Consider the following 22389-nt stretch of genomic DNA (forward strand, 5'->3'; position numbering starts at 1 on the left):
GCTGGCCAGCTTTGAAAGATGCCACTTTGTTTTCCAATGGTTTTCTACAGACCAACCAACCATCAAATCAAGAAAAATGTATTTTTTTAATAGTGAACTTTACACTGACATGTGCAGAGATATCAGTGGGATTCAAAACCAGTTTGCTAAATATTACCAGTAACCTGATTTCATTGCATTTGGCACAGGGATGAATAGCGAGTAACTATACTCTGACTCAACATCCACATTTATAACTGGGACATTTAAATGATACATAAGATAACTATAACCTGTCCTAAGATACACAGAGAAAAAGTATCCATTACAGAGTCTGGGGATTGTGAAAGTTTCCATGTATGGTCAGAAAAACTCCAACAACATGAGGATTTGAAGCTCCCTCTTCAAGCCCCTGCCTGAAGTCAAAACCCATTTGTTTCACTGGTGACTCCCATCTCTTTTTAACCCTGTAGCTATATTCTTGCTATGCTTTGTAGCTTTTTGTATTATTTAGTTCACTCAAGTCCACTGGCATACAAAAGTCATATGGAAGAGGCTAAAATAAAGAACTTGTATGCATTAAAAAAAATACAGGAAAAACATTCTGTGAGGCAAGAACTTTGGTGACAAATACCCCACCTCTGCTCTAGTATTTCATTATGTTGCCAGGCCCCTTGACGGAGTTTCAGTCCCAGAGTACATTTATCCACTGCATTAGTGGGCTTGCTTGCCAACTGACTTATTGTACTTTTATACCAATTGTGGCCCATAGCAAAGCAATTCTCTCTCCATGGTGCTGCATAAGAAAAGAGATTTTGCTATTTTATAACAGCAAGGAGGAGTGGTGAGATTCCAAAAATACAAGCTCACCAACTGGGATGTGGGTGTGAGTAGGTTTTATCAATAAAATGGTGATTTCACTCACCACGCTCACTGAAAATTTTGTAAGGCTGTGGAGTGTTTGCAGGTTATTATAAAAGGGTCCATTATAAAACTGTGACACTACTCCCAAGCTACAGAGAAATACCATGCAAACTGCAGGAACCGATATGTGCGGGGTTTGTTCCTCTGTTTCAGGTTCTATGTCAAAGAGGTGTGGATGAAAAGTAGTACTGGGTTAGAACTGGACAGAGCTCTGTGTTCAGGCTGTCCCCATTAGGCAGCAGGGCTTTGTACAACACCAAAGAAGGGTACCATTTTTTTTTATATATATCAGAATTACCATAATGAATCAGAGCAATGGCACATCTAGTCCAGTAGCCTGTCACCTACAGCAGCCAGTACCAGATGCCGTTTTGAGTTACAGGGCAATCTGCCATCTGGGAAACTTTCCTCCTAGTTCCTAATAGTTAGAGGTCTTCTCAAGCCTGGAGAAAGAGAGGCTTGGCAGTGCAGTGGATGGCACTGAACAACTGAGCTTAGGTTCATGACCTACTTCTGAGCCAGCCACCAGTTGTTCTCATTTGTTAATTAATTATAATAAAAAGCCATAATTGAGAAGAAAAGACCAAAACTATGCTAAAAATGGGAAAGTCCTCATTTAATTATTGTTTTGCACATCCTCAGAGCAGTTTCCATTGGTTGGGCCTGGCTTGTGCTTCAGCCACATAAAGCTTCTCTCCCAATGGAAACCCCGAGGGATGGCAGAGAAGCAGCAGCAACAGGGAAAATTTTCAGGAGGAAGGATGCAATCAAATTGCAATTTGGCCAGTACATCAACCTCTATATTCCCTTACAAGAAGGGAGGTGGGATCTTTCATGACCACAAGTGTTTAAGTCATAATGTCTCACCCAAAACAGAGCACCTCCAGGAACAGAACGCCATCTATTACTGTGCTTGGGCATTGCTCCAGCACTGAATCAGAAGGAAGAGTCAAACCACAAAAATGCACCATGCTCCACCAGGCCCTCTCCTTTGCGTTATTCGCAACACACCATTTTACCTTATGATTTCATTAGAATGCATGAGCAAAGCAGACCTAAATTAATGCAAACAGTAGGAATTTCATAGACTAATGCTCAGTTAAAAAAAACAAAATGGTCAAGGATACTTAAATACCTAATTAAGTAAGATCAGATTCACCTAACCAAGTGAAAAAATCTCAGCTCTGACTCACTGTAAATACACAAACAGAAATCCCTGCTGTGCACGTCTTCATCACAAATGATTACAGCCAGCCATCAATAGTATAACACCCAGCCATTAGCCACTGAAGACAATCTAATATTAAATGGGAAGGAAAGTCGATGTGCCACATAAGAAATGGAAGGAAGTGAGCGCTCATCTAAGAAGTCACCTTTCTCTCACAAAGGAGGACAGGTCACACTCCTTATTAAATCCCAGCAGGGACAAAGGAATTTAAATAACAAATATGAAAAGCGTCCCTTTGATGTAACACGACACTTCTGCCTCCTCTTCACCTTGGGCCTGTTGTTATGCTCATGAATCTCAGTGGAGCTAACAAGAGTGATTAGTGTCCTTTACATGCCTTGCTACAGGAGAGGCAAGGTCCTCTACACTGACTGAACATGAAGGCTAACAGTTTACCCGACTGTATATATGCACACAGACCCACAAGGCCATTTCTCATGACAGGCAGACCTGAGTCTTAATGCAAACTTTCTTGCCTAATAACAGATGGTTAAAACACTGACCTGTTAATCACACAACACGGAAACTGGCATGAAGAACCACTTCCAGGAAGTTACTCCCTTGTGTTAAAGGGAGATTATGAGCAGAAAAGTGTTTGCAAAAATAGCACCTTCTTATTCAACAGATCCTCCCCCTTGTGTGTTTAGACAAAGGTATTTCTGCTGTTTGTGCTCTACCAGCCCGGCCGATCTAACAATCTCTGGATTCTGCTGGCTCAAGCATCATGTTAACTAAGTTCCAGCTGCAAAATTGTTATTGCTGGTGACAGATGAGCAAGTAAGAGTCCAACTTGACTTTGGGATTCTAAGGTGAGTTTGCAGTTCTGGCTGTTAATGACTTAATTTGTAAGCTGAACACATTTGCTCAGGAATTGCTGAGCAGCAATAAACATGGAAATCCGTTTCTACAAACTCACTGTAAGAAAACTCTTTAAAATTTGCCCAAGCTTCCCAACGCCATTTGTTTGACCTTTAGTTAAAAGCCACTTCAGCCGGGTGAACTGAGTTTTGCTAGTCCCTGAGATGGACATTTAAGACAAAAATCTCACTGTATGAAATCTCACTGCTGCAACCATTACAATATGGGAAAAGTGTACAAATGACAGACTTTAACAGCACACAGATGTCTTGGTGGCTTCTGTTCATTTGGTATAGAATCAGGGTGGCTAGTGCATCTGATTTCAGCAAGTTGGACAGCTTGGAGGAAATCCTGGCTACACTACAGTCAATGGGAACTTTGCCAGTGACTTCAATAAACCTAGAATTTCACCCCTTGCATAAATTTGATCCATTATCATTATTTATTATTTGTATGACTGTCATGTCTAGGAGCCCTAGTCATGCACTGAGACCCCATTGTGCTATGCACTGTACAAACAAAATGAAAAAGATGATACCTGCTCCAAAGAGCTTACAATCTATCCCTTCAGGATTGCAACTAGTCGCTTGTCATTGCATCATCAACTTTATGAATAAGCTCCTTCAAATCTAACAAATTAAAAGGCTTTTGAGTGTGCTCAGAAATTTACCATATTCTGGATCCAGTAGCCAACCCACTAAGAGGAGTGAATTCCAAAAGGTGGAGATTCAGACTGAGAAAGCCCTACCACCCGAAAAGACTTATCCCAGGAACCACAAGGAAAAGCAGCCAATTTCAACTGCTGTGAAAGGATATGGGCTTGGAGAGGAAAACTACAAAAAAAAAAACAAAAACAAACCAGGTCCAATTTAGGGAACTAAATATCAGCACCAACATCTGTAACTACACCCAATGTAGAAATGAGAGCACTGGTGTGGTGTGTCAGCGGTCTGCCCAATTTAGGAAGTGGGCAGCAACCTTCTGCGTCAGGTGATGTTTACCCGTGGTCTTCAACTGTAGCCAGAAGTAAAGCACATTGCAATAGCCTTACCTACTGGAGAGGTCACAAAGAAGGGGATGACTACTGCAAATTCTGCATCTAAGAGGAGTGGTCATAGACTCCTAGTCAGATGAATTACATAAGAGATACTATAGGCTACCATTGTTACTTGAGAACCCAGGAGGAGTGATGAATTCAACAAGACCACCAGACTGCAGTTCGTTTTGGACAAGGACTGTTTTATTGGCCCCGTCCTGCTCCTGGAGAGTGCTGGTGGGTGAGCTTTGGGACCCATCACGCTGAATGCAGCATGACTAGCCTGCTCAAGTTACTTTGAGAATGATAAAAAGGCAGTGATGACGTCAGTGTTTTTCTTTACCTTACACTCTTCATCCAGCAGGTCCAAGATACCAAGTTTGGCTTCTATAAGATCTATGCAGGGCTGATTGTCATAAAAATCTATAAGAGTCCAAGGGATTTGTTCCTTCATATACTCTTCTTGCTCCAGCTTAAATACATGCTGTGATCAGAAAAGACAAAAAAGTTTTACTGAACTGTTACCTTTTAAATAATTAAACTTCCCTCATCCCACTTACCTATTGCAATTACTAGAAGTGTAGTTTTCTCCTGTACATGGCTGAGAAGTGCTAGAATTTTCAGCTGAAGACAGTGTGCAGTGTAACTAAAAACTCTGCTATTTGTTGGTCCCATGTGTGACTAAGGATCTCAAAGTCTACCATTATAAAGCATTTGGTGGGGATATTTTCTTTATATATAGCACTGGAAAATTATTCAAACGGTCCCTACAGATAAGTGAGAGTGGTATCCTAACAGGGGAGCATAATGTAGCTTATACATTACTCAAGATCTCTGCCTCCTCCCCTAATGATTCCTCATTTTCATATGCCATGACGGGTTAATTATTCAGTGAACTAGAATACCCTAGACATTTACCTATCTAGGTTCTTATACTGGTGCATGCCACCGAAGTATCTGAGCACACTTCCACAGAAGCGAGAGACTGGGAGTTATCAACATCACAGCTGTGATTCAGAAGACATTTTCAATATGGATTCCTGTTTTCATACACACAACTTTCTGGAAAAAAGTTCCCCCACTGGCTGAAGTTTCTCAGACTGATTTCCAAGAGGTTAAAAGTCCTTTGATCATTTCTAAGATATTCTAACCACGAGGAAAGAAAGAAAAAAAATAGTCTGGCTCAGATGCACTTTTTTCCTTCAAAGGTGGCTTTTAAAACCTCTTCAAACATGTCATCACTGAATTTGAATCTTTTTGCTTTAGAAGCAACAGTTGTATGTATTAAAACAGTTGTGTACTGCGCAAATTAAACCTATCACTTTCCTCTCAATTTCTTAAAGAAGCATTGATATATAGTATGATGCTTTACAAATAGCAACTGTGCATCCTACATGTACAGAACAGTTTTAAAGTACCAGGACTGCCCCACAGAATTTAGTTGCTCAAATTCAACAAATTCTCTTGTAGATCCACTTTACCCAAAATTAGGGTCAAATCTTGCTTTTACTGAAGTCAATGGCAAAATTCCCATGGATTTCAGTGAAACTGGAATCAGACCCTTAATTGTGTAAAGTTTCTGACATTTTTATGTCTACTCAATGTAGATATCGAACTCCATCTATCTGTTCACATCTCAAGACAAACACAACAAATTGTGTTAGAATGTGTATAATACAAGCATACAACGTGAAGTAGTTTCAGTTCTCAGCAGGTTAGGTCAGCCTCCTAGAGGTTTCCACTCCTGAGTTCTCTTTAAATCCTGAAACAGATTCATTGCAAACAGCCAGGTTTAGCTTGGTTTGGGGTTGAAACTATGCAAAAACCAGTTTCCCAATGGTTTCACATACAAACCACTCAGAAACATCAGTGGATCCAGGTTGGAATAAATTGTTTACAAACCTGCTAAGAGATTCAGATTTATAACAAAACCAAAACCAAGCAAAACTCACCTTTAGCAATGAAAACATAGTACAGTTCTACTGCATGATTTCTGCCCCGTGGGGATTATGCTATAACTGCCGAATTCATGTTAATAGTGAGAGCTGGCCAGAGTGGAGACAAGTTTGTCTAAGTGGAAGCCTGGCACAGGAAAATGTGGCCAGGCTTTTATCCAAAGTTTTCTATTAATCTTATGAAACAGCTGACCTTACCGAGTTGAACTGCTGTTGAAGTTTTTCGTTGGCATAGTTGATACAAAACTGTTCAAAGCTATTCACTTCAAAAGTTTCAAACCTGCAGAGCAATGAATAAATCAGTGTAAGTGTTGCTTCCTCTGAAATCTACTTAACTCTGAAATGATGTTACCATCCACATGCTAGAAAACATCAGTTATCCATCAGAGTCCCCAGATTCCCTCTTTCCCAACTTCACAAGCATATTAGTCCACAAGATTTGCATTTTCACATACCAGAATTTAAGGGACTGGAAAAGATTCACTCTTTAGGCACTGTTCAGATGTTCAATACCAGTACAGCTTGTAACACTTCACATAGTGCTATTATATCCCCATCTGAGATAGGAAGCCTAACAATCTCTCTTGGGGAACAAAAGTATTAAATAATAAGGCTACACAACTTCATTGTGAAGAAAACTGCTCAACTATCAGTTGCTGAAAAAGGAATATAAAATATATCTATTTGTGAATGGAATTTGGAAGGGATTATTATAGTCTTCATTCTAATATTCATTGCAAACCTGACAGCATTCAAGTGAAATACCAGTGAATTTTTTCATTATTTATCTTTTAAATTGGCAAGAACAAATGGGTATTTTTACAGCAATAAGAGAAAGGTTAAACTTAAATGGAGAGATCTGATTCAACCCCTCATGCTCCAGAAATCAGAGCCTGGTTTTGATCTTACTTATACTGGTTTAACCCCAGTGACTTCAATTTGTCTTTCGATTTGGCCTGGAAATTACCAGTTTAACTCATCATCTAAGCCAAAGTTACAAAGGGTCCAGAAAATAAGGGTTTATAATAGAAGCTAACGCCGCTCCACAATGCTGCAGTTGTAGCAGGATGGGCTGTAAGGCCTTGCAGGTCTTCTCTTTCCCTAGCTTTATGATCTCAAAACAGACTTTGGGGTTAGAGTCAGATGGAAAAATGCTGCCCCAGGTCAGTAAAACAATACTCAAGGGGCAGGACTATGCCCTCTATGTAAGAAGATCCCTGGGCCAAGGGGGAAAAACATGCATCTGCATAGCTATGGATCCTGAAGCTCTGCACCTCCACAAACTCGTAAGTGCGCCAGGTTCTGCAGGGGAAGCTCATTCACAGTGAGAATCCATACAGGAGGTGCGTGCCCTTTGCACTGCCTCCCCACACCCTGCTCTGTTTCCTTTGCCTGAGAGCCCTCCACAGGGGAGGGGTCTGAAAGAGCTTCATACTGAAGAATGGCATCAGCGTCTGATCCGTCCTACTCCTCTTGAAGCCAATGGAAATTTTGCCACTGACTTCTGGGGGCGGGGCGGGGGGGGGGGGCAGCACTGAACTCACTGCAATGGCAACTTTGGGTTAAAGTCTGCTGGCACAACTCCACTGACTTCAAGGGAGCAAGGCAAGTAAAGAGTTTGGTCCTTTCACTATAACTTAAATTGCAATCAGGCAGTTACAAACCACTGAAACAAGCCAGAAGCTAAATCCTACTTGTAATGAAACTGGATAACTGTACTTGTACACCAGCTGCTGTACACTGTAAGCATTTTTCTAGATTCCGCGGGGTATCACCAGGTGTTAATGGTGTGAATAAGTATTTCTAAGGCAAAGTCTAGGAAAAAAGGACTGACATCTGCAGATAATTTAAATTATTCTTTGAGGGAAGAAGCAAGCGGCAGTGCCTACTTCTTAAATTAATATAATTGTAATTAATATAAGCCTACTGTAAAGAAAAAGACACAGCAAGGCAATTGGTCAGATAATGGGAATTGTGTTCACTGGCAGAATGTCCTTACTGCTCCATAAAGAAAAAAGGTTTAAATATCTTCTCTTTGTCATTTTTAAGGCTTACTTTTGTAATACTCCACTCTCCAGAGTCCCATTATTTGATAGAGCCCAAAATTAGTTCATAATTTCCCAATTTCTTGAATATTATCAGGTAACAATTCCCAGACCATCAAATGTAATGACTTAACTCCAATCATCTGAAAATGAATGAGGTTAGATAGGCTGTCGCTTTTACATTTTGTAACAGAATTGCTTTCAACAAAATCCAACATTCGCAGGCTTATTAACAAAACTCTGTCATTAGGAGGTGGTTTAATACATTTGTCAGCATTCTTCTCATCAAATATAGTGACCAGGGTTATAAGGTTTCCTCCCCCACCTCCCAAACAACGGATCAACGATGTTATTATTCATGACAGAAGTCAGCACAGCAGTTTCTAAACTGAGGAATTCAATTCCTCGTGCTACATCAGTGAAATCAATCTCTGAAATATTTAGTACAGCAAATTTCCTCGGCCCTTGGAACTGAAAACTGTTTACATGTCATCATTAAAATATTGCTGAGTATTCGACAATTTATCCTTGAAGAACTTATGATGTGTTTCTGTTTGATTTCAATCCCCCTTCTTTGACTACTGCATTTACTTGAGGTCCCAGGTATAATGAGCTCTGTGAAAAATATCTTACTGCAGTACGTTTAATAAGAGCAAGGTCTTTGGAACTCCTCTTTTAATCACAATAACCTAAATCCTCTAGATACTAATGGACACTAGTCTTTTGAAATGCCATAAAAATATAAATTCCAGCAGCTTGGTGATCACGTTGAGCAATGAGCAGAAGAGAGATTTAATTAAAACAGACAGGGCGGGGGGGGGAGGGAGAGAAGAAGGCACATGGAAGAGTGGTAGACAGAAAAGTATACTGCACATGAATGAGAGAAGGAGAGAATGATATCAGAGTGGACACTGTTTTTCTACTTCAGAGGCCTAGGATATGATTTGTGAATCCCCTCTGAAAGGTTGCCAGCAGTAGGAGAGCAGCTATATATCTAGTCACAACAAGCTGTCTATCAAAAGAACTTGTGAATGCAGCCTCGGTATCAGGCCTTCAATCCTCAGCATGCACTTTCAGCACTGAAGCCAGACACACATAAATGGTGTTTTTACCAAGCTGAATTCATTTATTTTCACAAGATCTAGGAGACAAATTAAAAAATGGGAAGGGAGCTTGTGATTTATCAAATATTCCTGGTGACGAAGGCCCAGCCACATGAAAAGGAAAGCCCTACCTTAAAGCATTTTTCTTTGCTAGCTGTCAAGCGGAGGATCAACTCGAAGGCAATTTATGTGAACTTGCTAACTAACGAAACAGTTTCACTGATATTTGCTAATTGATGGAACGGTTTGTTTTGTCTGCTCTGTATGTGTTCTGACTAGGAGGTCTTGCTCCTGAAAGATACCTTGTGCTATGATGATCTCCTAATGGGAAAAGCAAAAAAATGGCTCTTTTGTTTCAATTAATTTCATTGCATTCACTAAACCTTGGTGCAAAAAATAAAAATAGAAAACCTTCCCACATACCGTCCTATCTGCTACAGGGGACTGACAATTCAACCAATAAATAAAAAGCAGCCAGGATGACAAACAGAATGGATTGGGCAGGGAGGCAAGGAAGGGGAGCCAGAGTAACACCTAGGCAGCTTTTAACTAGTACCCTGGACACAGTAACTCTCTCAGCCATAAATAATGGCAATTGTTACAGGGGAGTCACAACCTTCCTCCTGCACTAGAAACCAAAAACCAAACAGGTAACTGGTTCTGGGAGTGGGAAAAAGCAGCACAAAAGCAGGAGTTAAAGCGTCAGTCCTTACTTTGGGTAGTAAGTGTCCTACTGTTTACATATGAATCAAATGTTGTGTCCTCACTGCTTTAAAAGACAAAACAAAAAACCACAGACCACGGTAATTTCATGGAGGATTAAAAAATGCTTTATGGAAAGGTACTTCACACCAGTTACCTGCCTGGCCAAAACAGTAAATGCTGTATTTAGGTAGCCCATCATTTTAAAAGGAGGATTATTATTTATTCAAGATATTGAAATTTCAGTGCAATTGCTCTTGTCCCCCAAGTTTAAAAAAATTGTTCTCTTAAGACATGTGGTTCCTTTGGAGCAGTTCCAGCCTTCATGCAAAATACTGAGGTGTTTGTTTTACTGTATTTACTATTGTATATATGATGGAGCCAATTTGGGCTACTGGATGAATAGACTGATACTTTTTCTTAACACACAAACTGTTATACAGCCACATATGCACTATACATATACTTCATATATATAAAACATACAATGAAAGACTATTAAGATTGCAAGGTCAAGCAATCATAAGTTCAGAAATTCCACAATTAAAGTTGTCTGTGCAATCTTAAGTATGCCCCCTTGTGCATATGTATTATGATACAGTCATTAATGATTTGATCCCATAGGTGCCAACTTCCTCTTTACCCGGTGGGTGCTCCACCTCCCCCGCCCCCCCAGGCCCCGCCCCCACTCCACACCTTCCCCCAAGCCCCCACCCTCACCCCACCCTCACTCTGCCCTCGTTCCCACTCCAACCCTTCCCCAAGGCTGCACCCCTGCCTCTTTCCGCCCCCTCCCCACTCCTGCCTCTCCCTCCCAGCTCCTCCTGCCTGCCTTGGAACAGCTGATCCATGGTGGGCTGGAGGCACTGGGAGGGAGGAGGAGAAGTTGATTAGCAGGGCTGCCGGTGGGGTAGACGTGCTGGGGGAAGAGGGAAGCTGGCTGCCGGTGGGTGCTAAGAACCTGCTAATTTTTTTCCATGGGTGCTCCAGCCCTGGAGTTGGCACCTATGACTTGATCACATACTATTTTTTCCACAAGACCCCTACCATATTTCGGGCACAGAATGGATGGTGTTTAATTAATGAGCAGCTACTCAATATTTTGTTTTATCCTCATTGTTCAATGTGCGGCCCCAGGCCTTATTTACTGCACACTACTCAAACTCTGCTCTGAAGACAGAATTGTTAATGTCTTCATGGGATTTTCTACAGTGCTCACCACTACAGTATCTGAGTACTGGACAAATATTAATGAATTATTTTCGCACCGCTGAGATGAGAGGGTATTACCCCCACTTTAAAGATGGGGAGCTGAGGAACAGTGTATGTTGGATACTTTTGGTAATTTGTTCCAATGTTTAACTACCCTGACAGTTTTTCCCCTCATGTCTAACCTAAATCTCCCTTGTTGCAATTTAAGCCCATTACTTCTTGTCCTGTCCTCAGTGGATAAGGAGAACAATTTATCACCCCCCTCTTAATATACATGCTTGAAGACCTATGTCCCCCCTCAGTCTCCTCTTTTCCAGACTACCCAAACCCAGCATTCTCAATTTTGCCTTGTAGGTCATGTTTTCTAGACATTTCCTCTTGCCATCCATGCTCCACCCCTACAGCATCTCAGTCCAAACCCAGTCTTCTTGGTCAGCAACTCAGTTTCACCCCTCCAGTCTCCATCCCTACTCCCAGTCCCCTTGCCCAGCAATTCACAGTTCTCCTTCTGCCTCAGCTCCTCCTCCTATCTGTCTCTCTACCCCACCCTGCCCTCCAGTTGCTCCACTCCTCTCCCACCCACATTTCCCAGCCCCGATGGCTCCTAATCCCAATCTCCCTCCCCAGGCTTCTTGTCCAACCTCAGGTTCTTCCTCCAAGTCCCAGAATCCTTCCTCACCAGTCCCAATCTCCCTCTCTCCTTACCCATACCCATAGCATCCAGTCCTATTCTCCCTTCCCACCCTCTCCGTTCCCCATCCGGCAGCTCTTAGCCCGATCATATTCTAATTATGCAGTTTCCTCCACCATGCTGCCTGGGTGCCAGCAGGGGAGACACTGAGAGCACAGGAGAGGCTCCCTGGTCTTGCAGTTCAGGTGCCCAGACCTAGCCCACACTGCTGCAGACAAGAGCTGCAATTGCAGGGAAATCCTGTTCAGCCAAGGTTGGAGCATGCGCAGCGTGGGCAGAATTTTTTCAACATGGGCCAAACAATGAATTTCTCTTCAGTTTTGTTCTCAGAAACGGCTGAACTGTTTTGGCTGAAATTTTCCACACACAAAAAATTTACCCGGAGGCAGACATCTAGCACAGAAAAGTTTAGCCCAGTTGGTTAAATGACTGAAAACCAGGGCCTTATAATGGGCAATATTAGGCAATCTTAGCAGTACTATCAGCCTCAGCTATAATATTGGATAATAAGTAAATCCTTCAAGGACACAACATTTTTGTTCCTTTGGAAACAAAATTTCAGTGTCAACAAATCGTGGGTTTGTGATAAAGGTACAGAGAGCAGACACCCATCTCCCATAGGGATAACATCCAGGATTTGGCCGGACACCTTAAATATATTCCAAGATATAATATAGTCTTAAATATATATATATATATAGTACAATGTAACCTTAATCAAGATTCAAGGTGATAAGAACCATATATGCGGTGTTATAATAGTAATGTTTCCCTAATAATGAATTATAAATGTTCAAGGCTCCCTCAGGAGTCAGTGCTGGGAGCTCCAAGTCCAGTCCTGAGCGCGTTCCTGAATATATCACTGGTTTAGCTCTAGAGGAACTGCCATTTGCCCTCTGGTGGGGTGCATAGCCTTTTGCTGGTTTTCCCTATGAACATTTAAGGGCAGAACCCTGCACAATCATTTCTTAATGGAATCAGTAAAATAATCTCTTTCCTCTGCTGTTGGTGGGGCAGCATGGGGAGCCTCTGCTCTGTAGGACTTTGGTTTCCACAGGCATCCATTCAGAACTTTTCACTAGCACTGAATACATACACCAATTCACTTAAAAAATGTTAATAAGTGCTAAGGCTAGCCTTTTCAAAGGGGTCTAAAAATCCCAGCCTAAAAGGTCCCAGGTCTGATTATGTGTGAGGGAAAATAAGGAAGCTGATTGCTAAGCTAACACACAGACAAGTCCTGCAACATCACTCTTTCAGAAGGAAGAAATAATACAGAACTTATTAATGCCACAATCCCCACATTAAACTAGATGAAATACTCCGAAAAGCAAAAAAAGTTACGAAATGCCCATCTGGTAGAGGGGCATCGGAACTGGGGACCATCTTACTTTGTCTCAGCTCACACCCTTGTACCCAGCTAGTAACTCTTACGCCAGCAGCATCTACTGGGCAGAAGACTGACTGTGTCATCTTGGTTCAGTGTTTTAGGGGAGACACATTTTTATGATCTTCAGCAGAAAGGTCCTGTGGTTGTATCACAGTAATGGAGGTTTTCTTGTCTAACTTAATATTTCATGGGCATTACCCTCTAATCAACTTTTCTTTACGTTTCTGCAAGTGTTTGTCTGTTTCTTACTTTGATGTCAACTGACTTGTCTACACTTTCCTGGCACAGTCCATATGGCTCCTTCTTCAATAATAGTATTTTTCTGACACATTACAGTCCACAGGGAATCTCTCTGGAATCAAGGCAACTTGGACAGGAAACAATATTTTTGTAAAAGCTCCTCTGACTTATACTCCTTTAGAACCACTCCTCAGCTTATGCTGTTTGCAGCTGGCAACTTCTTGGCCTCAAGGATTCTCTGGATCTTGTAGTATCCGTGTGGGTCACCCTAGGTGCTAACAAATCCCTATGCCAACAGCCACACCACCTCAAACTGATCTGTTATCAGATCCCAAAGTAGGCAGGGTCATACTGGCTCGGTATTTTGATGGGAGCCTTCCAGGATCATAAAGGTGCTGCAGGACGTGCGGATATTGAATGTGTAGGCAGTGTCTCTTCCAGCACAGTCAGTACGTCATTGATGCTTTAGCATTGTGTTTCTGTGGGCTGGGGGGATGGGAGGGCTTGGTGGCTGAGGGTAGGGGCTTTCTCTCAGATGGAATCACAGACCTCCCAGGCATGAGAAAACAATGTTAAAAATCCCATGGTGTTTTATGCAGAAGTGAGAATCCTGCCCCATTTCCATTAACTGAGTAGTGACTAGGATTGTGTGAGCTTTCTGTAAATAAACTCAAAACACACCTAGAGTGGGGTACCATTTTGAGTTCTAAACTCATTAGGATTTGACAAGCCAAGTTTCTGACTGTGCCTGCCATCAGGTGGGTTTTTACCTGGTGTTGGGGCTTCTTTCTCTGTCGCTTGGCATCTTGCCTTGCCCTTCCACTAATCACTTATTCACAAGAGGCCCTGAGCTTCCTGTTACATCTAATAGTTGTACGGAGGCGGGCCAGTGGCCATCTACCTGGTCCATTCTACCTGACGTCTTCGGGGTGGGGATGGCTGATTAGCTAGCTGTCCCCCCTTCCAGCTCTTCAGGGGGTTGCTGGCAGTCCCATTGTTCCACCTCTTTTCCTTTAGCTGTAAGGATAGGGATAGCAATGGATTGGCCCACTCTTCACTCCACCCTTGACTGGTCCGCATCTTCTGGGGACGCGGCAGACTGCCCAGCTCTTTTTCTGCAGCAGTGGTACGGAAACAATCAAGCTCCTGCTATAGCACTCTGCTGCTGGCCCCTGAGCTCAGGCGATGAAAGGTGCCGCAGGCTGCACTGGGTTAAAAGGGAATCCCCATCCTTGTACATGAGCTTTTGGGCAAACCTGGGCTAAGTTCTAAGGCTGGGTTACCCAACCCGTGGGTCAGGACCCAAAATTGGATTACCGGAATGTTTCAAAGGGTCGTGTGGCAGCTCCTGAGGCTCCTGTCCCATGGGGCTGGCTGGACTTGGCTTCATGCTCCAGGCACTAACATTTGGAGTCCCTGTTCCACTCAGGTTTGGCCCAGCCACCACGATGACATGAGTCTGGGTAAGCCAAATTTGAGTGAGCAACCCCATGAGCCAGGTCACAACTCCACTCACACAAATCTGGTCCAGCCAAGGTGGCGGGGCCAAACCTTAGGAGCGCTGCAACCCCATCTTGCTTCACAACACCCTTGTGACACAGGTATTACATTTCAGAGCTAAGCAAGCTGAGGCACTGAGCAATTTAATTGAAGGTCGCCCAGCAAGTCAACAGCAGAGCTAGGAAGAGAATCCAGCTCTTGGACCTCCCGTCTTGTACCTTAGTCACAAGGTCATCCTTTAGTCTAAGTCAGAGGTCCTCAAACTGTGTGGCGTGTCCCTCATAGGTGGGCACGGCAGGGCCCAGGCCAGCCCTCATGGAGATAGGGTAGGAAGCACCACCCGAGCCCTACCCCGCCCCCCAGCTCTGTTCCATCCCTACTGCCAGCCATGGCCCAGCTCCCTGCCCAGCTCCACACCCAGCCAGGGGTCCAGGTGCTGGCCCACACCACAGCCCGGTGATGGCTCCACTCCTAGGGTTGCCAACCCTGAAGCTATTTCAAGAGATTTTTTCCCCCCAACATGACAATGTCATTTTCTTAAAATATCCTACTAAAATCTCCCAGATTGTTTTCAGTAGTCACCAGGAGATTGATGCCAATTCCAGGAGACTCCAGGCCAATCCTGGAGGCTTGGCAACCCTATCAGCTTCCTGTCCCCAGCCTCTGGTTGTGGCTCTGTTCCTGGCCCAGGGCCAAGGGTGAGGCTGGAGGAGGGAGTGGAGCCACACCCAGCTTCCGGCCCCCTCCGCAGCCTGGCTACAGCTCCGCTCTTGCCCCTGGCCCCGCTCCTGGCCCCAGACCCACCCCCAGCTGCGGCCCCAGCCTCAGCCCCCTTACACCAGTCTGTGTGTCGTCCCCCAGCCTCCTGTGCCATGTTCCTGCTCCTGGCCCTGGGAGGGGTCATGGACAGGGGTATGGGGGGTGCTACCCTCAGAAGTTTGGGGATCACTGGTCTAAATGGAGGGCTGCTCTAATACAGACAGTATATGCACATTAAGAAAAGGAGGACTTGTGGCACCTTAGAGACTAACCAATTTATTTGAGCATAAGCTTTCGTGAGCTACAGCTCAATAAATTGGTTAGTCTCTAAGGTGCCACAAGTACTCCTTTTCTTTTTGCGAATACAGACTAACACGGCTGTTACTCTGAAACCTGTCTATATGCACATTGGAATGCAATGAAAGCAGTCAGGACTTTTAATATACAAAAAGCCCCTTCTCCCTCCTCCTTCACATGGAATAGAGATTGGCCCGGACCAAAGCCCTACATCCAAACAGACCCAAGTCTGCAAGAGAGTGGAAGGGGAGGCTTTGAAAGCTGAAGCAGGATTCCAGTTTTGTAATACAGACAACACACGATGCTCTGTGCTTGTTCTCTTTTCGCTGTACCAGCTTGCTCCCTCATACTGTAAGCTCTCAGGGGCAAGGACTTTGTTACTGGTTTAGCACAGGTCACCAACTGTATCACACCATGTCACCCTCCTAGGCCGGAGCCCATAGAAAGGAGAACTCATGATGTCTGTGCACGAACAGCCCAATACAGAGACAGGGTATTCTAAATAAGTCATCATAATTCTACTTCCCTATAAAGAGAGTTGCACTGCGTCTGAGTTTCCTGCAAGCCTGATCCATTGTTTTAGAGGGGGAAAGTAATAAGGACATTGCCCTGCAAGGTGCTGGGCACTTTAGGGAAGGCAGAGGATGACACCAGTGCTCCTGGAGCTCAGCACTTAGCAGGATCAGGCTACAAGTAATCCTGCTCAGTGCAACTTCTACCATTCAATGTATTGCAAATCCAGTCTCCCCTAGCAATCCATTCGGGAACAGATTTTGCATGGATCAGATTTCTAAAAACTCATGTTTAACTGAAGTAGAACATGGCAAGCTAAAGGAAGCAGAGCAACAGACGGGCCAATGAAAGCAGAAGAAACAGAGGCCTTTCCTACCCATAGATATCCAGAACCCCAATGAATGAGTGCTGCTTGACGGTGGTATGCAGGGCTTTGTTGATATGCTCCACAATCCAGTTAAACAGCTGGGCATAGATGTGCTTGGCTAGCGCATTCCTGGCATTCACAACTTGCTGCACAGACATGGGCTTGATGTACGTCTCAGCTGTTGTGACAAGCTTCCGATGGCACAGCCAGTGCTCCATCTGGCTGTGCTCCACGCCAAGCAATCTGCAAAAATTATTCAGGTGTTCATCCTGACTCTAGGATATAAAGAGAAATACAAATTCAGCAGGAGCTCAGCGAGCTGAGGCCGGGAGACAAGAAAACATCCACATATCTAAGCTACAGGATTGCCTACTATTCGGATGGGAAGGTGGAGGGAGGAAAAAACAAAACAGCTTTAGCACAAGCTTTTACCATTTATAACAAGCTGTGTCACTGAGCTTGGTCATTACTACAGTTATTGTGCAATTTAGGATTTTAACCAACCTCAGACTGGCTTCATGATGTTAATTTCCTATTTAGTCGTTAACTGTGGATAACTAATTTGTAGGGACTATTTATTTGACTGAATAGATTCAGAATGAGATAATCTCTTGAAATAATGTGAACCACTGAAGAGATGAATGCCCTGGTGGTAGATTCCTAGAGAGAAGTTTGATTCAGAATGGAATTTTAATTCTAGATTTCCCAGGATCAGGGTCAAAACATGAAATCAGCACTTGGTTTCTATCTGAGATTCTATCTTGTTTAACTTTGGCTGACAGAGATGACATAAAAATGAGAATGTTTAACTGAAGCTCTCTAGTCTTTGGGAAGATACATTTAATGGAGCCCAGCTCCACACGACGCTGTTGGTTTTGCAAGAACAGAACTACATGCTGTATGGCTTCTCTGTGCACTGAGCATCTTAAGCGACATAACCTTCATAAAAAGGAGTAGAGTATCATCAGTGGTTCAGTTTTGTTCCTTCTACAAAGCTCAAACTATGCAACACCTAACAGGTAACCAGCTCTCGAAGGACACTGTCCTGCGAATTGCTGAGCAACCTCAACTCCCACTAAGTGATTGAGAACCAAAACCAGGATGGCTGGCTCTGTTACTCTAGATGTACTTCCTTGTGTTATGACAAGCCCCTAAATATACCACCACTGCCAGACACTACTTCAACCATTTGGCTTTTGAGCGGGGGGCGGCGAACTCCCTGTCTGGAGATGCTGCTGCTGTTTCCTTCTACATCAAAGTGAAATCTTGGATTCCTTTTACCTTTAACCCATTGAAGTGAATGCAACGACTCCAACATTTACTTCAACGGGCTTTGGATCACACTCTAAATCATTAGCTTGGCACTGCCAACTGTATTATTAAATTACAGCATGCCTTTTGCAAAGCACTCTTGGGATTTCTTGGTATAATTAGGTCCCCAAAGTATGAGAGATTAGGTGGTTGTTGACCTATTTTCCAGCAGTTATTTTTTTAAAAAAGCAGTTAGTTAAGAGTCTTAAGTTCACATTTGTTTTTAGTGGCAAAAACCAACGAAGTCCTGGCCAGTTGCTGGGTTTCATACAATACATGTGAGTGAGCCTGCAGGCACTTTCTTGTAAGAGTGGGAAATTGTTCAGTCTTTTGTTAACATTACATCATACTTCAAAAGAAAGTAAAACAAAAATACCCAGCTAGATAATTGGTGGTGGGGGGAAGAGGGGGAGGGAGAGAATGCCTTTTAAAATCCTCTAGGATGCTTTTTGCTCTGCCACATTTTTCTGATCGCTGATTAAAAGTAATAACCAGGACGGAGTTTATATCATGCAGTCACATTTAAACTTAATTAAACAATGCTAAACCCATTATAGAATTCAGCATTGTGGGAGCAGATTAGTTTATGCACCCAGATTGCCAAATATCTAAAACAAATTGTCCCCCGTGTCCAACTAATGGCACACTGCATCATCTCCAGAGTAACACTCGCAATATGTGCAGAGCACATCCTTATATTTTAATTAAGAATAAACTCAGTATGGGACATCGTGATAATTGGGAGGACAACACTATTCATACACTCGCTATTTTATTTATTTTGTCTGACTAAACACACCAAAACAATGGAGGGAATCACTGTTAAGGCATCTTTGGTTTTTAGTACTCTTTTAATAAATAAATGTTGTCCTTAGCCACCCTGTGTTGCTATCTATGTTGTACTCTTTTGCATACTGGATGGCTACATTTCAATGACAAATATATGGCAGCCTCATTTCTCACAGCGCTGAATTCCAGCAACCAAAACCAGGTAATTTAATTAGTTGCACAATAGGACCACTTCTTTATTCCAGCATTTACACTCGTGCTGACAGGCCAACATTTCCAAAAGTGATGAATTCTGGATCCAGTTGGAAATATCTTAAAGGGTCCTGATTTTAAGGACATATTCAGCCCTTTTAAAAGATATTTCAAGTTGGGCACCCAAAGATAAATATATAAACAGCACCCAAAATCACTACCATTTCTGAAAGGCTGTGCTGCAATATGCATCCCAAATCGAACCCAGAAACCAAAAGAACCATAAGAACATGGGAAAATGGTTTAGACCAGAGTTCTGACACATACTGAAAATTATTACAGTATGAAAAGGTATCAAAAGATGCTCCCATTCCATTCTCCTTTAAATCCCCGAAGTATTTGCGAGACACCAGGACTGACCATATTCTGCATCTGGGAGAAATCCAAAACCAGTCAACTATTTACAGAGGAGGCAGTAGCCCATTGTTTTGGATTCTTATGAACCAGCAGCTACTGATTCAGCACTAGCATTTCCCACAGGGTGCATGTATTCCCAAACACTATTCCGCAGACAGCGCCGTTGAGTCTAATACACTGGTTGCCTTTAAAGACCTGTCAATTTTACCTTGCGTAGGGGGTAAGTATCACAGTATTTGTTTCTCTGAAGTGTTACCTCAGTATTTGCAATACTCTCTCTGTTTCCCTAATATTTACTCTAGGGAATGCTGCAAACACTGAGGTAACATTAGATTTGTTGCTAGGGCAATTGGTCAGTTTTTAAGGGTGACAACCATTATACTTTAAAAACCCAGGAAGTAAGCTAACACATTCACATTGCTTTACAAGAATGACAGAAAAAGAAGTGAGACTGCATGATTTCCTGGAAAGAGACAAACACATCAGGGAAATAAGATTTATTGACAAGTTGCCTACAAAAGCAATAAAACAAGAGAAAATAAATAAGTAGAAATTAAGGTATTAACTAAACACACTTGATGGCATCCTTTGTAGCAAGAGACAGGCAACTTGTCTGGAGTTATTAATACACTAAATTGCACACACAGTATCTTCTGTGCCTGCTAAAAACTTACTGATATACTACAAGAGTCTCCATCTCGATCTGCTTGAATTTCCAAGTTTCCTAGGTGCAGGATGGAAGCTATTATCTTAAAAATGCTCATCTGATGGGACTCTTTCACTCCTGAAAGAAACAATTGACATCCAATTTTCACAACGTAAAAAGTGTTTTACTCTCTTTTAAAATATTTATATGGTTTGATTTTCTTTCCGGACGGATGATTTCAAAAACCATCAGAATGCCCTCAATAAACAACCATCATTCAAGGTGACAGCTGAGATTGCAAGAGAAACTTCTCATATGAACTGTTAAATATTCACACCCTAAACAGACATATCAAGGTGATTTTATTACAGATGGATTGGATACCATTTTAAAACTTGCATGAAAGCTAAGAAACTACTCTATGATGATCATTTAAACTCATTTGGGATTTCAATTCAACCAACTGCATAGGGGCTTGCTTTGTGTTTTATAACACAAAAGGGAAAAACTGCTTACCTGTAATAACTGTAAGATCGTACAAACAATTGTGGTGCACAAATTGCAGGCTAATACCAGTGAAACCAGGTTAAGCTATGCTACTGAGGTAAGCCAGTATTAAAAATGGTTACTGAGTACTAATAGTGCCAAGGAAGAGCATTTACTCAAATAGTCCCCATTGGAGTCACTGGGATCACTTATATGAGTGAGAGCTCACCAACGTGAGAGAGTTGTATAATACAGCCCTTAACATGCGAGCTACGTGGCTGACTGCACAGTTTGCAGGGCCCATTCCCATTTGCACGTGCAATTTAAAGTTTTTGGATGTACAAAAAAAATGCACATCCAAAACTGCATGCCAAAAAAACTTGCAAGTGTGTGACTGGTGTACTTGTTAAGGGCTTTCCATTGCTGGTGCAAGACTTTCCCTCCTCAAGTGTTTTCTGACAGATTCTTTTCAGCTTCCCCAGCAGGAACATCGCTCGCAGAAATCTGAATATTGTTACCCTACAAAATCTCACTTCAAATCTCAGCAGATGTTTGTTCCTCTTTAAACGTTCACTGTCTGCTTCTCACGTCATGTTCTACAGGTTTATGACTTGCTCTGGATGTTCTCAGTCTGTCAAGCCTGCCTTTATATTTCCAGAGATTTTTTTTTTTAGTCGTTAACAGCGATGGAAAAAATAATGTAGGGTTAACAAAAAGCAATAGTACTTGGCTGCTCTATGGCACTATCAGATGTAAATGTGGACAGGCTAAGGGATTTGCAGATGAGCGCAGGGAGTTTGCATCATGCATGGATGGCTGAGTGGAAGAAGGCATGGTGGTGATTTTATGAAAAGCTGACACATGCACATAGGCTTGGAGCACTAGTGGAGGGGAGGGGCTTGAGGAGACACAAAGCCAGTCAAGGGATTTGAAGAGCATGCATGACATAATCAAACTGACAGAAAAGGAAAGTGACTTTAGTCCACACAAAATGCAGACATTAAAGCAGGGGCAGTGTCTGTGGGAGGTCAGAGGAGGACACTGCAGTAGTCAAGGCAGGATGTAAGGAGGACTTGAACAAGAGATCTGGCTCTGGGGTGAAAGGAAACAAACATTCAGACCTTGAACATGTTAAGAAGGGAGAAACACCAGGATTTGGATGCAGCCTGGAGCGGGGGAAGGGGCCAGAAAGGGAGGAGACAAAAGAAATCAGATTACTAGCCTAAAAGATGCGGAGGATGGTGATGGGTTTATAGCAATAAAGGAGGTGGGAAGTGGAGAATCCTTGAAAGGGAAAAATGAGAAGGCCAGGTTTGGCCGTGTTCAGTTTAAGGTCCTGACACAACATCCAAGAGTGGGATGTCACGGAGACAAGAAAAGACATGGGATTGGACAGAAGGAGACAGATCAGTGGTGGAGAGAACTTTATGAGTCATCAGCATAGAGATAATTGAAACTATGTAAACAGTTGCAGCTGTCCAGAGACAGAAGTGAAAAGACTAGGGGGCACAGAGATAGAACCTGGGGACACCCTCAGAGTGCAACAGAGAAGAGGAGGAGCCAGCAAAAACAGACACACAAAAGAGTTGGAGGGACAGGAGAACCACGAGAGGACAGTATCTCAAAAGCCTAGTGTGAGCAAGATGTCAAGCAGGAGAGGATAACTGACTTCCTCACAAGCAGCAGAGGCCAAAGAGGATGAGGTTGGAGTAGAGCCCCTGAGATTGGACCAGGAGAAATTAGAGAGAA

The 22389-nt window shown here is 42.8% G+C and overlaps 1 protein-coding gene across 5 annotated transcripts in view; it reads right to left on the bottom strand.

Annotated features, from left to right (window-relative positions):
• MYO5B (myosin VB) overlaps positions 1-22389 on the bottom strand; it is a 374454-nt gene that overhangs the window by 137918 nt on the left and 214147 nt on the right. For all 5 annotated transcript variants that reach the window (XM_078852710.1, XM_078852708.1, XM_078852707.1 and 2 more), the window contains exons 9-12: positions 20183-20292; positions 16809-17074; positions 6179-6260; positions 4369-4509 (exon numbers count right to left, since the gene is read on the bottom strand). In XM_078852710.1, coding sequence (XP_078708836.1) covers positions 4369-4509; positions 6179-6260; positions 16809-17074; positions 20183-20292 — 599 coding nt within the window. The remainder of the gene's footprint in view (positions 1-4368; positions 4510-6178; positions 6261-16808; positions 17075-20182; positions 20293-22389) is intronic.

The sequence above is a fragment of the Lepidochelys kempii genome, chromosome 5 (genome assembly GCF_965140285.1).
Source record: "Lepidochelys kempii isolate rLepKem1 chromosome 5, rLepKem1.hap1, whole genome shotgun sequence".
Taxonomy (NCBI): Eukaryota; Metazoa; Chordata; order Testudines; family Cheloniidae; genus Lepidochelys; species Lepidochelys kempii.